At 41.2% G+C, this 15,623-nt stretch overlaps 3 protein-coding genes across 3 annotated transcripts; all 3 read right to left on the bottom strand.

Moving 5' to 3' along the window:
- Positions 1–9,389: 9,389 nt before the first annotated feature.
- MELLADRAFT_101262 (uncharacterized protein) lies at positions 9,390–10,088 on the bottom strand (the record flags this gene model as incomplete). Its single annotated transcript, XM_007403622.1, has 4 exons — positions 9,390–9,508; positions 9,588–9,647; positions 9,734–9,880; positions 10,022–10,088. The coding sequence occupies 4 exons, from the start codon at positions 10,086–10,088 to the stop codon at positions 9,390–9,392; spliced, it is 393 nt and encodes a 130-aa protein (XP_007403684.1).
- Positions 10,089–10,812: 724 nt separating this feature from the next.
- MELLADRAFT_58601 (uncharacterized protein) lies at positions 10,813–12,985 on the bottom strand (the record flags this gene model as incomplete). Its single annotated transcript, XM_007403621.1, has 5 exons — positions 10,813–10,896; positions 10,975–11,372; positions 11,447–12,127; positions 12,188–12,265; positions 12,343–12,985. The coding sequence occupies 5 exons, from the start codon at positions 12,983–12,985 to the stop codon at positions 10,813–10,815; spliced, it is 1,884 nt and encodes a 627-aa protein (XP_007403683.1).
- A 961-nt stretch (positions 12,986–13,946) lies between these two features.
- Positions 13,947–14,578, bottom strand: MELLADRAFT_87000 (uncharacterized protein; the record flags this gene model as incomplete). The annotated part of the gene is made up of 2 exons (XM_007403620.1): positions 13,947–14,198; positions 14,270–14,578. The coding sequence occupies 2 exons, from the start codon at positions 14,576–14,578 to the stop codon at positions 13,947–13,949; spliced, it is 561 nt and encodes a 186-aa protein (XP_007403682.1).
- Positions 14,579–15,623: the final 1,045 nt, after the last annotated feature.

Here is a 15,623-nt window from a genome sequence, read left to right as displayed (position 1 = left end):
GACCGGGAAGTGGCAAACATGAAAGGCTTGATATGAGGACCAATCAAAGACGCAGAACACAATTGAGAGGAACAGGCCGGGAGGGTCAAGGTCAGCAGGACTACAACTGAAAAGTTAGTTGATGAGTGACAGTACCCAAAGGCACAACGGTACTGTCTATTTCCACAATACAGGCTGTGGCAGTTAATGGGCAGGTTTAGGAATATCCTTGTAACAAGGATACTTCCCTTGGCACATAAAATTCAGGTACAAGGTTGAAAACAATATTTTCACCTTGAAAATATCTTCACAAGCCAACCTTGCCATTCCTGTGACTCCCACACTTGTATTCGGAAATCTCTCACTCTCTCACTATCAAGTTCTCTCTCTTGCATAGTAAAGCTTCATAAGCTTCTACTAGCATCTCTCTCCTTATTTGAACCCACCTGCCGCCCGGAGTGTGAGAACTTGGTTCATTTTGCCCGGTGTGGTAAAAACAGGATATGGTTGACAAAGAACAGGGAGGGATCAAGTTAGTATGTAGTGTGGTAAGTAATGAACAAGTAAGTGATAGGTCAAGTAGCAATTTAGGTGTCCTAATTTTATATGTCCCATGGTACCTGTACCATTGCATGGGGTGTAGTGTTTGGGAGGTTGCCTAGCCCACCGTTCAGCAATTTCCTGTTGACTGCTACCTACCTCCCTCAGCCTCTTCTAGGAAGAGGCCCCCCCAAGAAACTGAAGGTTTTCCATACGGACTCTTTAAGTTTGAATGGGACAACCGGTGTAGAACTTATAACCCAACAAGGGTTATACAGAGCTGGAAGAGGATAATCTACTAATATAATGACTAGTAGAAGTTGTCTAAGGACTGCTCTTCTAAAACAACACAATCAGGAAAAGGCACTGTTGTATTGAGTACAGATAAGGCACCAGAGAAATATATCTTCACACATATTTTTAACTTCAAAGCACAATTTTTATTACTATCAACACTGCTATAGTGGTATTCCCAAATGATAACTGAAGAAAATACACAATATCTTTATGATATTATTCCCAATAAGTCTTTTTGACTATAATACTAAAGTAAATTTCTCTTTATAGCTATAATAAAGGGCGTATTTAAGTGACCAGGTACTATTAAAATAAGTTTATGATGATAAACAAAATAATAACTGTGTAAATGATAAATAAAAAAGGGGAACAACAGTCCCAGAATCATCTCAAAGTATATATAACAATGTACTCCAACTTTTACAATGGTCAACAGCCTCAAAACCAATCAAATCTGCCCAGAAATCCCTAAAAACCCTATGATGACGCAATGTAATGATTTTGTTACTAATAAATGATGTGATTTTCACAGCTAAAAGTGATCAATGACACAATAATATGATGTACAGCACTTTTTATGATGAATACAGGTGATTTTTTCCTTGTAAACTAGCTGAAAACCAAATTTTGAGAATACAAATTTTTTCAGATGTGCTCCAATTTTTGATTACTAAAGTGCATCTTGAAGCCCTCGTGTTACTGATCATTTATGACACCCATATGACCTATTTCCAATGAGTGATGAGTAAGATATTGAGTTGTGAAGTTAAGGTTTTTAGTATTAGATGTTGACTTGTGACTGTAAATTCGAGATTCACACCAATTTCTTATTTGCCTTATAACATTTTACATAGACTTCCGCTACTATTGATTTAAAGTTTGTACATTATGTAATTCACTCTTCTGCGTTGAATGAGCTATCTACCAACCTATTCTAACGTCATTTGACATATGTAATAAGCTGAAAACCTTCATTTTTGACGAAATTCACCCATTTTCTTCACTTTTGACAGCTGTTACTCTCTTTTTCTCACTCATGTGATATGACATCATCCTCTATAACCTTAAAAATCCCGGAAAATCCTCTTGGCAACCTTAAATTTCACTATTACCACCATTACATATCCAAACTACACGTATACCTCTTGTTTACCAACTTCAAAAAAGTACCTTTTCTCTAATAACTTCTGTTTCTTCTTATCAACCTTCAAGATTAAAATTGTTAAAGTATAATATAATGTTTTCCTTTCATATTCTAACCTCATAATACCCATAACTTTATTATTACTACCCTAAAAACCATTTTCCAACCTATATACCTATATTTTTGAATTTTCCTTATGTTTTTCTTTCTTTCTTTTTGTAATGAATTTGTGAATGAACTCTAATGATCTTAATGTGTAATGTGAAATAAAATGATGTAATGTTGACCCAATGACCAATACATAAGCCCATAAGAGCTTCAATTGATCCAAAAACCTTCATTTTGAATTTTCTGTCCTGCTAAACCTTTCTAATAAACTGGTAAACTACTAAATAAGAATTTTTTGATTGATCCCTTAAATTGATCACCACACCGGTGGAAAGGGATTACACCTCACCAATACTCAGTATACAATACTAGCATGAAATATAGGGAGAAATAATTTGAACTTACTCACCCAAGAGCCGCAGTGAGTTATGAGTGGATTGACAGGGTAATCATGGTTTTGGGGCAATTCTGTGGTGACTTGAAAGAGAGGACAAAGGCAAATAGCCACTGTTGGTGGGAGAATCCATCTAAGGGGGACCAGGAGGGGGGCCATGAAAAAAAACCAAAGCATCCATTTGACTTGTCTGACTGGTCAATACGGGTTATGGCTGCAGATATCTTACAATAAAAAAACGTCAGGGTATCTAATCATTAATTTTCAGATCCTTTGGACTGAGTTTTAATGTTTTTGTGAGGAAATGATTGCAAAGCCTGACTTTTATGGGAAACTTGAATTCAATCATGCTAGGTTGATGAAGTCAAAGACCTAGTTTGGCTTGCTGGATGTGGTTGATCAAATAAGCTGTGGTTGTGGCGCTTGAAAAGCCTTAGGGCCCGTTTGGCTGATTTAGCCAAAAATTGTTACACAAAAATGTTTTTTCAATCTGCCCCTTTTTCAAGGGGCGGATTGAAAAACGTGAAATTTGGTGATACAATTACCAAACAGTCAACTGAAAAGGTCATTGAAAGATCAAAGTAGAGGGGCAAATACTGTTTTTGGTCTCAAAAACAGCCTCAGGGCTGTTTTTCAAAATTGAAGAGTTTTTGATCAAAAATGGTTTTTTCTTTTGATCAAATGAAGTTGCCAGATGCCGGTGTTTTTGATGAAAATGAAAACCCATTTTGACCCAAAAACAGTTTTTGGCTTTGATGGTGTTTTCAACCAAAAACTGTTTTTGGGTTCCAGCCAAATGGGCCCTTACCTTCTTGGATGAGCTCAGTGATGGAGTAGAGATCCATACATGCCCAAGGCCAACTGGCTTTGATGTGTAATTTGGTGGTGGTAAGGTGGTTGGTGAAAATATGGAGGAGGCCAGAACCTGCACAGTTGATCCAGTCTAGTCACGACCACAACCGCTCTGCAAAAACAAAATTCAGTTACACAACGTTATACACACAACCCCTATAAATAAATGACATGTAATAAGTCATTTTTGGGTTAGGAATAGGGTGTAAGTATTAGAAATGACTTGGCAAGCCAATCTGATTGGCCAATTTTTTTCAATTTTTTTTTCCCCGAACTCCAATATTTGGGCCTGGGTACCTAACCGGCCTAATATTAAGTACATGAGTACTTACCTTAAGGCCTTAACTGCCTAGCCTAGGCGCCCGTGCATTTATGTGTCCGCTTAAGTACCTACTTAAGTACCTTATGAGAAGCACAAGCATGGCTCAGCACAAGCAACCCTCAGCGCAAGTTCTGCTCATCACAATTCATCAAGTACATAACAATGGTGGGTTGTGTACATGGAGATGAAGAAATGAGACGGAAGATGCAAAAAAGATGGAAACAGCAAGATAAGACAAGAAAAGCCCTTTGAGGGTCACACATCATGCCAAATCTCATGATGGTGTTTCAATACCGGAACCGCTCCGCAACTTATAGTGTTTGCGGTGCGGTTCTTGGCCCCGCAATGGCCCCGCAATATATAGCGGAGCCAGTGCAGCGCAATCCGGGGCCAAAAAAGCGGGTTCTCAGAAACCCGCAACACAATTTCGGTTCACTCCGATATATTCTATATATTGCAGAGTGAACCTAGCCAGCTACCTATCCCTGCGTTCGACTTGCAAGCTCAACACCTCCACAAACAATCCATCTTCCCAATATGGAAGGTGGCGCACTCAACCACAGCTACAACAGCCCCTGGAAGAACTATCACCTATGGCCAGAATGTGGTTGGATCTCAATTCGGTCCTTTAGTATGGAAAGGTGAGTTTTTTTTATCATCAAATCGTTTCTTCAACTTTGAACCAAATACATTCTGATCATCTCATCTACTTTCACTTCAATCACCACCATGCCCCTCTCCCAATCCTCATCCCAAACCGGATCCCAAAGTAGGCTCCAGATTCCAGGACAGACCTCCACTAGAACCCTTCGGCCGGCAAGCCCTATTTGCACACAGCCAGGGTTCATCATTACTCCGAACGACTCGCGTATGGCCCTTACTCAACAAACAACTCCTGACGATGACAATCCAAACCACCTTTCCCATCGTCCTGCTTCGCCTCGACCGCCTGTTAGCAAAAAGACAACACCTGTTTCAAAAGGCAAGAAGGTATGTCAAGTTGCTTGATATCCAAGAACGATTTGGAGAATTAACTGATCCATGATATTGTGAATACTTCTAGACTCGGTCAACAACTAGCAAACATGCCAGGTCGCCAACAGGAAGTCTATTGGGCGGCACACCTCGAAAATCAAAGAAATCAAATGTCAACGTAAGTCCTACTCTTTCATTCATCTTTTTCGTGATGTTTATATTTTTCTTTCTAATTTCTTTGGAGAACTAATTGTTATATGTTCTTATTATCACTTCCAGGCTCGGTTTTCAACTAGCAATCATGCCAGATCGCCAACCGGAAGTCTCTCAGGCAGCATCACTCAAACATCAAAGTCAAAGAAATCGAACACAGATGTAAGTTTTAATTTTACCTTCATCTATTTCATGGGTTTTAAATTTTTCTTCTAATTGTTTACTCTATACCTGTTTCTTCCTATCGTTTACTGTAGGTCTTTGAAGTACCAGAAGATATCAATGTGTCTCAAGAGTCCGACAGCGAAGTAGAGTTCATCAAATCCAACAAAGAACCTGCCTACAATGAGGCTCGGACCGATGATGTGAAGGAGCTTCTGGATTATTTTCATCCACCCAATGTAAGTTTATTTTTTATTTGTCTCTATATTTTACTAACCATCAATTTTTCCTTTGGTTTCAAGGGCCGCATGTACAAGTGTTGGTTTTGTCACCAAACTTTCACAGGCGACAAAACCAAAACCTCTTATTTCAACTTATGGGGCCATCGCGATGGCAGCGCAGCTCGTCCTCAGTGCAAACAGCGACATAAGGCCATCGCTGCTGGCATGTCCCTCCCTCCTTCATATCATGACAAGCAGGAGAAGGTTGATAAAAACGACAGAGGAACATTATCTGACTTTATCAGTGGGCCTACGTTTACGGTCGACCTGCTGAACATGCTCTTGGTTTTGTGGGTTGTTCGGCATGCCCTCCCTTGGGCTCGATTCGAAGACCCAACCCTTCGAGCAGCTTTCCATACAATCAATCGAGGTGCTGTGGTACGTTCCAAGACGTGGGCCGCACAACAGTCGGTCATACTTTACTCGGACTTACACAATAAAGCTATCAATACCATCAAGGTAAGCACTTTAAGTAAAATTGTTTTTCCTGATTTATATTTCTATTGATATCATTTATAATATGTATCTGAACAGATGAATAAAGGCAAATTCTGCCTAATTCACAACGTTTGGACTACTAAAGGTAATTGCTACTCCTTTATTGGAGCAACCGCAAACTACATCGACGAAAACTGGAATTGTAAATCGACTCACCTAACTTTGAAGATGGTTGCTTGGAGGCACTTCGGGGCTCTCTTGGCAAGACCAATTGGACGGTTCTTAACTCGTCAAGGTCTTCATGAAAAGATAAGTCTCACATTCATCTCACGTTCATATCTTTTTATATCTTTCTCATCGTATATTTTCATATCCACTCTGTTCTAAAGTACTATTTGGCTAACCATCACTTTACTTCTCTTACATGTTATGCCAAACTACCGACAGTGGCGTAAATAACAATCCAATGGCTCTCGAACTCGAATCTATGTTTGCAACTGCCGACAATCCAGTGACTTGGGATAGTTCAGTTCACCATATCCGCTGCTATGCCCACAAACTGAATCTCACAGTCGGGCATGGCCTCAAAGTCCTTGGTCAGAAGGTTACCACCACCAAATCAACAATTCCACATGGTGTTGCTCTCCCTATTCCGTCTCTTCAGGTTAATAATGGCAATGATGCTATTGAAATGTATGAAGAGGATTCTGATGAAGAAGATGAATCCGATGAAGGCTTACCTGAAAAGCCTGACGGGGTTGATGATGATGAGGATCAAACCCAGGATGATGTTTGTGACAAGGCGGATCTGGTTGCTGTTGCACTTGTGAAGGCAAGTTCTGTCACTTTGTCTTTCCTTATATATATTTTTGTTCTTCTCTTTCTTTGAATTTCGTTTTGTTTTTCTTCTTCACTTATTTTTTTTGATAAAGAACTCATTGACCTGATTTTCTATGCAGGTCAATACAGTTAGCACCGCCAACATAGATGCCTCGGATTGCAAAATCCAAGGCATCATCGGATGGAAACCCTTGGACAGATCTTGTCCGAGGATTTGATCTGAGGTATTTTTTGGCGCTAAAGGATACCTCGGATCAAAACCTCGGAAAGATTCTGTCCGAGGATTTGAGTCCGATGATACCTCAGATTTTTTAATCCGAGGCATCTTTGTTGGCTGTGTAGTGGTCAAATCGCCAGCAGCGCAGCCAGGCGCTGTGATTTCAAGTCACGAGCTACTCGGATGGGATACAAAGGGCAAATGCTCATGCGTCCTTGCAAGACTCGGTGGAATAGCCACTACCAGAGCCGGAAGGTGGCATGTGAGGCTCATGAGGTATGTTTTCCCTATTCTATATTTTCATTCATTTCCTTCTTGTCTATCATCTTGATTATCATCTGACACACTGTATCTACAGGTAATTGACTCGATGCTAGCGGCGGATCGCAAGGCACGTTTTTTCAAGGGGGTTACGATCTCACCGGCTGAATGGAATGCAGTTGAACTTGTCAATAAAGTATTGAAGGTGAGCACATTGACCTTTTTCTATAGGACTATCTGACTGACATACCTGGTGTTTAACTTTCAATGAATTCTGGTAGACCTTTGTAGACGCTACAGCACGAGTCGAGGGTAATGGACCCACCGGTTGTATTGTGCTGGCCGAATACCAGCGTGTCATTTCCGAACTCAAGGCCCTTCAAACTGAATCGTCGGATTACTCAAGCATTACAAAGGCAATTGAAGAGATGATTAATTGGCTAACAAAATACCGTGACAAAGCGGTTGAATGCCAAAGTATTGTATTGGCTACCATACTTAACCCTTGCCTTCGAGGGAAGTTCTTCACCAAGTTTTACCCCAAACAAGAAGAAGCTGCTAATATTGCTATTGAGGAAGCGTTCAAGAGTCGCTTGGATGAATCAGAGGAGCAACAGGAAAGTCCACCAACTGATAATGAACCGGCTTTGACCCACCTTGACAAATTCGACATATTTGGAGTTGCAGACGCAGTTAATTATAAGGCCAATACTGAGCTTGAAGATTATCTCAATGGGAAATGCCCGATCAATAAGGGCCAAACCCCTTTGGGTTGGTGGAAGGTTAGTATCTCTTTTTCTAGTACTACCTTTTCACTGCCACATTCTAATGTATTTTGTTTTTGACAGGAACATCAACACAAATTCCCCATTCTTGCTCATCTCGCACGTGATTACCTGTCGGTTTCGGCCACGTTGTGTGCCTGCGAACGGATGTTTTTGGCGGCGGCTGATATCTGCACCCCTTCACGAGGTGGGATGCTTCCTAAGACAATGGAGCGGCTCGTGGGAGCTCAGGCTTGGCTAAAGGAGGGAGTAGTACCGGACGGGGATTTTGCAGAAGCCACAAAATCTGATCAACTCTATATTGACAGTGTAGCCAAAAAGAAAAGAAAATAATATCTTTTGTAGTCCTTTATTCCATTTTTTGGAATAAGCTACAACATGTTTTTACTTTGTTATTTCCCAAATTTCAATACAAGTAGTATCCACGAGAAAGTCTTTAGCACAATATTGAGCTCTATATTGCAAAATTGACCTCAATTTCGCAATATTGCTCTCTGCGCAATAATGCGTCAATATTGCGAAAATATTGCGCCTCATCCGCACCACAACATCAAGAGAAAAAATTTCATGTACCGTTGCGGTACATTTTGCAGTGTAATATTGCGCCAAAAGCGCAACACAATGGGATCTGGTCGTATTTTGTTGTGTTGCGCAGCGGTTTTGGTATTGGGTGTTTTGTGGTATGCATCAATGCAAGCAGTATCTCTTGGTCAATTTTTCATCTGGTACCCGGTCATACCAAGTCTTGAGTGTTGAAAATGACAAGGTATCAGTGATGGATAGTGAGTTAAGAAGCCAAGAATGATCAGAGACTCACCAATAGACGTCCATATGCCAATTGACTTTTTGAAAATACATCCAGATCCTTGACACTGGACACCACTTGTGAACATCCTCAAAGAGAGCTTTTGAGTCCAGGAAGGATTTGCATTTGAAGCTGTTGCTTTGATAGTCCAAGTACAAATCAACAAAGCTGAGATCAAGTGAGTCAAAAGTGGTAATAAGATGCAAAAAAACTTCTAGCAAAATACCCTACTTGGCTATTACTGGAGGGTTGAAAATTTGGGCCTTGGGGCCGGCCTGTGGTTGTGACTAGGCTGGATCAACTGTACTGTTATATTGTTCTGGGTGGTGATCCAATAGTGCTGCCAAACATCTGGGTTGGCTATTGGTCCTATATCTTGAGCTAGGTTAGAGCAGGTGTGTGCCTACCACCTATACAGCCTTGTATTTGCTGTATTTGGCGGTGGCATGGTAGGGCTGTTACCCGGACCCAACCCTGACTGACCGGGGACCTTATTCTCCAGGCTCACATGGCCAGGACCGACGTCATGAAACCTAACCTGAACATAAGGTTCACAAAGGCCTCTTGGGCGCGGCCACAGTCTTTCACGTGTATGATGTCATTACCATTGTGGATGCTGTTATGTGGACATTTATGAGCAAACATTAAGTGGATGACTGAGGACTTCCTCTCAAGTAAATCTTATATATTCTGAAATCAATGATTTTGACATAGAGGAATTTTTAATACATCTTCAAACATCAAAAGTAAAAAGATAAAGAGCTCCTTGGATGCAACTAGCTTAAAACAATGTTAGGATTCAATGTGGATTTCTTGAAAACAATGTCTTCCTTCAAAAGGCTCCCGGGGTGTGATGCCTTTTTATTTGATTCATGACTCTTGAATGGATGTTTCTCTATGTCATATGGTCATCAAGATGTTAGAAATCATTGATACCTTCTGAAGCAATTCTGGATCTCAACCAAATTACTTACTTTTCACTTGGATCATCTTTTTCTTTTCTGAAGAGGCAGCGCACACTTCAGGAGCCATGACTTTCATACAAAAACATCAAAGGTCAGCGATTCAATTACAAGCAGTCATAGCTCTGGAATTCAAATAATAAAACTTTGTGACTTACCACCGATTTTGAAGGGTCTGTGAGTTAACTTTTCCCTTTGCCTTACCAGAGCTTCTTCTCCAGGGAATTCTGGTTCAGAAAATATTTCTGACTCTGCGAAGTGAGTTTCCATACAATCCACTTTGATTAACTTATCGACACTGAGCCCTATTTTTCCAAAACCATGAAAAAGGTTTTAGCCTTTGATATTCTGATACTCTCTTGCGATATTTCATAATCTTCAAAGAAATTAAATAGAATGATCAATAACGTTACCATTTTGGTTATCATTTTTGTGATTAATCGGACCTCCAATTGCCACATAGCTGAAGGCAGTAAGAACAAAAGTAAATTTTAAAAGTCTTAAAGCCACCATGTTTCAAGAAAGTCTTCTTTGAAAGATTTATCTGGACTCAATCTCTTGATCAATTCGGACGTAAAATTATATTTAGTTCTTTTCTTGTGTCGAAAAAGAGGCACCACATTTATAGCTCCTATAACACTTTGGCAGCCGATCAAGGAGTTTGTCAAGTATTAACATTTCAATTTGTAAATTGATACATCAGAGATCCATCTCCTGAAATTTCACTCTAGTATAACTACGCATATTCAAGACATGTGAGGACTGGAGAATCCAGCGCGCGTTCTAACCGCATGATTTCTTCAAAGTCTGATCGGATCCTTCTGGTATTCAAGAATCAGTCCATCTGCAATACTAGTAAGAAAGGAGGCTTCACTTGATGGGAAGATCTGCTACGGTCAATCTCACTACTTGTCCAGTTTCCCGGCCGAGTTGGTAGAGGACCAAAAATCCAAATGAGCAAAAGGGGGAAATAGGGGTCATATTAAGATACCACTCTGAGATACACTGAAAATAATGCGCAGACCATCAGTCCTACCGCTCAATGTTGTATATCCTTGCTATACCAGACCAAGATATTTTGGTGTCAGAGCAAGGTCAACCACACTCAAGTGAACACCATTGATTTTGCTACAAGTTCAGATAATATAAACCTCTATCTATCAAGTTTGGGGTTCAATTTCAACTTTATGTCTGTGTGGACACAATCATCATCATAGTTTGGCCAGGAAATTGAATCTCATTCATGAACAAAGCTGGTAGAATCTGTTCGCTGACGAACCATCTTCATAATTAGAACCGTTTCGAATTCTTCAAGGAGCTCCTACAGAAAGTTGAAATCTGGAATCAATATCCAACTCACCAATTGTTAAGATGCTTCCAACCAAACAAAATGACTGACCTGTTCAAACTTTTGAAGATGGGATTCAAAAGTCTGATGTGATAATTTTTTGCGTGATGCTATGAGCAGTTCAACAACCCGCGATGAAAGCAATTCGAAGGCAATCTTGTTGGATAGATATCTAAGAAGTTTCTGATTATTGTTTTTGAGAAAAATTATGCGTAGAATATATTCTATGATGGTGTCACTCGACTTGAGCGCATTCAGAGTGTCTTCTCTTGACATAATCTGGACGTATATTGTTTGTAAATAACGCCTCAACTCTGGTTTTCTGTCGCCTTTGAAATTCCACATCAAGAATTTTGAAAAAGGCTCAATAACTTGAGCTGATAAAATTCCTTCGAAGACAAGTTTCTTTTCAAGTTCTTGCCTATGAATGGCTTCTTTGAGGTCTTGCGCTAGATTTATATCCACAAAACAAACGCATGTCAATCAGGATTTCGCATTGACACATCTGAACTTCTCCACTTACCTCGGGTTGAGATCAGAGCCAGGATCCCTGGCGGGCTGAAGATATTGCGATTCCCTCTTCTAGGGTAGAGCTGGTGTAAGACTCTTGCAAGTTTCCCGGTGATCCCCTCCGAGTCAGAAAGTAGTGCATCCACACTATTGTAAATGTCTCGGTTCAGCGGCTTCGACACTTCGAGAATCCTGAGAAGCTTTCCCCACTGGGGTATCGGAAGTTCTTGGTCGATCATTGATTTCAAGGCGTCGTTGAAATCTTCAATATTAAGATTTTGTACATTCTTCAGTAAGCTGTAAAGTCTGTTTGCTGGAGAATCCAACGGGTTGTCCCCAAGCTGAAGGCCAATGTCAACGCGGAAAACTATTTTGCCAATTTTATGTTCTCGGATTAATTGTAGAACCTTCAGTCTGCTGTGAAGGTGGTTCTCCTGCATATGCAATAGGATTCGAACCAAGGCCGTTTCTTCAGCAAGGGCGCTTGTTGGCCTCGTTGAACTGAGCATCTTGACAAGTTGACCTGCGAGATCATCTGTGAATGTCGAAGCCCTGTAGTCATCGATGGGAGTTTGCAAACGAAGAAACGACTTCATGATTCCTTTGAATTCGTCCGATGGGATTATAGCAGAGGTTCTGATTTGTTGTAGAATCAAGTTTGCTAATGATGCTCTTTGGAGTCCTTCCCAGACAACTGTCAATCAAGCCCCAATGTCAGCTACCATCACTTGTTTTTTGTAACTTCATCACTCACCCGGATGTTGGTCTGCAAGACTCGAATAGGTAAGAAAATCAGGCCACATCGTCTGAAGTATCTCTCCCAGAGGCTGCTCTGAAAGTCAGGTTGCGTATAACTTTAAGACGGTTTTATAGATTCAAAAATATATAGTTGAATAATGAAAGTCTCACCTCTTAACAAGAAAGTCTCAATATTCCCTCGGATAGTGGCAATGTCAGATGTGTAGATAAATTTATTTGACTTTATCTCTTCTTTTTGTTTTGGAATTTTCCATCTGAGGCACGACAAGACACCCACGACCCAGATTCTTTCCCCCAGTCCCAATGAAACGACCCTAAGGCAACTATGAGCGAGGTAAAGATACGGCACCATAAAAGCATCTATTCCTTGATCAGTGTACTCCAACAAAGGAAATGATTCTCCCAATTCCGTGACCGCCTCGGCCAGCGCCTTGATTTTGGGGTTCAGGTCATTTAAATATAACACTTTGAGAGCGATTTTATAGTAAATCTTCCAATTTTCTTCACTGGCACTTTCTGGTGGTGGGTCCAATGCTGCCTTCCAAAATTGTTCTAGAAACTTGGTTTTACGGGTTCCTTTCTGCAAACTTGTTTTCTTGGGTACCAAAGAACTACTAGAGGATTTTCTGGGATCCTGTGCAGATCTCGGGTCTGCATCAGGGCCGTGAGAATAAACTTTATCCGCTAAAAGAGCCTCGTCCAGTTCATTTTCCAAGGGAAGGGAAAGAAGCGAGGTTACAAATATTAAAATCAAGGATGAAAGCAGAATAGCACTAGACGGTCTCATTTTCATGTTTGATCCCTAAAATTGGCAATACGAGCTATTGATAGAAGTCAAGCTGGTGCGTCTGACGAGAACTTCGGTGAGTCTCGGACGATCTTTCGAAATTTTATCATCTTTTGCTTTCAATACATCGGCCAAGACTTCGTATCCAAGCTGCAATCACAAGTCAAACAACACTGAGACATGCAATAGCTCTGTTGGATGTATTTGTGACACATCTTGAATAATCAGGCTGCATGCTACGTGGTGTCTAGACAGGACAAAAGCGGTAAGGTCATCGAAGTCCAGCTTGATAAATGAGACGCGCAACGCCAATTGTACGCACACTTGAAAGATTCCCTTCAAAGTGAGTTGCGCCCGCTGCGAATTCAGAACTATCTCATACAACGCCTTTTTGGTGCATACCCGAGTAACATATCACGACTACCCTGGACTCCCGGAAACTGAACTCTAAGGGTTGAAAACAATTTTCTATGTGATATTTTGCACAATTGTCTTGTCATGACTGGCTTTTGCTTTCATGGGCTGATGACTCAAATGATGAGGCATGTTCAACCTTTTCCGCACAGATCAAACGACTCCATATAGTCATCAAAGCTTACGCCTCTTTTTCAATGCTGGAGCTATGTGGGTCTTCACCGGTATAGTGTTCCTCATGAAATATACACCACCACCACTGCTACCCGAGCCAGCTGAGAATCAAGACAGATATCCGGATCGGATCTTGAGGTCATGCTTCACTTCTATTTGGCTGCTAGTTTCGGATGCTTTGGTTGAGAAGCAAACAGCCAAATATATGTAATGATGATCAGAAGCCAGAGTTTGAGATGCACAAGAGAATTTCGCTGGAATTCAATACATGTATTGTGCACAGAGAAATACATTTTGGTTATACAACATCATAACACTCGATTCATTGAATACTTTGTTCAGAACACGCGTAAAGAAGGTAAAAGGTATGTGTGATAGATCAAGTGGCAACGCGACAGCCAATCAACCCAACCCAATAGCCCGAAAATTCACCAAATAAACAACAAGCAGTCTTGCCACCATTTGTTGACTCGGATCCTAATTCGAGGTGATGTATGCTCCCGGGAGTGAGCTGCTGGAGGAGTTCAGATACTTTGGAGAAGGCTGAATCTTCTTTCAGTGATGAGGGAAATCCCGAGAAAACTTCGAGCTCTTGAGAATTAACTTGAGGAGAAGCTGGTGATTGACGGATCTAGGAGAAAGAAGTTGTTCAGATCGTGTTGGGCAATTGTAGAGCTCCCAGACTGGCTTCATGATACTCACTTTGATTGGCAGTTGCGTATCAGGTGCTAGTTGTGACTTCAACCAATCGACATCGACGGAAACAGACGAGCTAGGTCGACCCAGATATACCGGTACGTCAACGTACTCGTCGCTCTCGTTAGTAGGACCGGCAAGTACGCTGCTAAATAGCCCATTGAAAGCCAGCTTTTGCGCCGATGCAGCTGCTTCATTCAAGAACTCGCCTGCTGTATTATCAACGCCCTCTGAAAAATTCAATGGTACCGCAATTCCTGACGGAAGAAGGTTGAGAGCAATTTGGGAAGACTCGATTGCAGTTCTAATTTGCATAATTCCAAAGGGATAATATGATAGTCAGGTGAGTTTTAAAAAAATGATAAGAAAATGAAGGGCATCACGTGAGGCACCAACAGAGTCTGTTGACGAGATTGAAGCTCGTCGGTCGAAATTGGCGAAGTTCCTGAAGCCATTTGATGAAATTTTCTATCTGAAGAAGGATTGGTTTGCTTGTGACGGTGAAGTTTGAGCTGGCTAAGCAGATCTTTGGAGACCCGTTGCGACAGGTTTTCCTCTATCGTCTTTCGGATCCGATCGACCGACCCGTGACGAGGTGTAATATGCTGACAGGTGCCAATGAGCCGAGGCCAAGAGATCAAAGTTCGGCTTTGAAAGTTTTGCCTCGAGTTCACAGTCTTGAGCAGGTTTTTCATCGTTCTTGACCAAGCGGATATGTCCACCATTCCTTCTTCAAATGGTTAGTGATGACCTGAGGGGTGTCTGGCAAATGGCAAGAAGAAATGGAGCCGGGCGCCCTGAAAGTTGGGGATTGGCAACGCACAGTCGCCGGACCAACGTCGATCCGATGAACATTGGTGAGATCAGGAATTCTCTCACTTCATATACAAGGAAATGGGCCAAAAACCCATAACTCTATCATACCCCATAACCCATAGCTTTTTTTCAACAATCAGAGACAAAAAACCCACAGTTCCTTGCAGCAAACAATTCAAATACTACACCATAGAGTCTTTAGACACATACGAAAAGCTCTTTGAAGCGATCCAACTCTTACAGTTCCACACTCATATCAGAATCTCAACTCAAACGCAACAGCAACACTTTACCCCATGCCAGATCACTCTGAGGACCAGGTAACTCCTCTCCCATCATATTTTGATTTACGTAAGTCAGCCATTGTTGTCACCAACTACCTCAGACACAAAGATTCTGACAAAGCCAAAGCCTATGGGGGCTGTTTGAGTCTTGCATTCCACAAAACACCTTTGCAACAACCCATGAATTAGTTGATATAGGTTACTGCAGAGGGGAATGTGTCTTTTTTGATTTGGATACTTGTTGTATCTGGTTCACGCTA

Source organism: Melampsora larici-populina (genome assembly GCF_000204055.1).
Source record: "Melampsora larici-populina 98AG31 unplaced genomic scaffold MELLAscaffold_1, whole genome shotgun sequence".
In the NCBI taxonomy this organism is placed as follows: Eukaryota; Fungi; Basidiomycota; class Pucciniomycetes; order Pucciniales; family Melampsoraceae; genus Melampsora; species Melampsora laricis-populina.
This window is presented reverse-complemented; position numbering and strand designations above follow the sequence as displayed.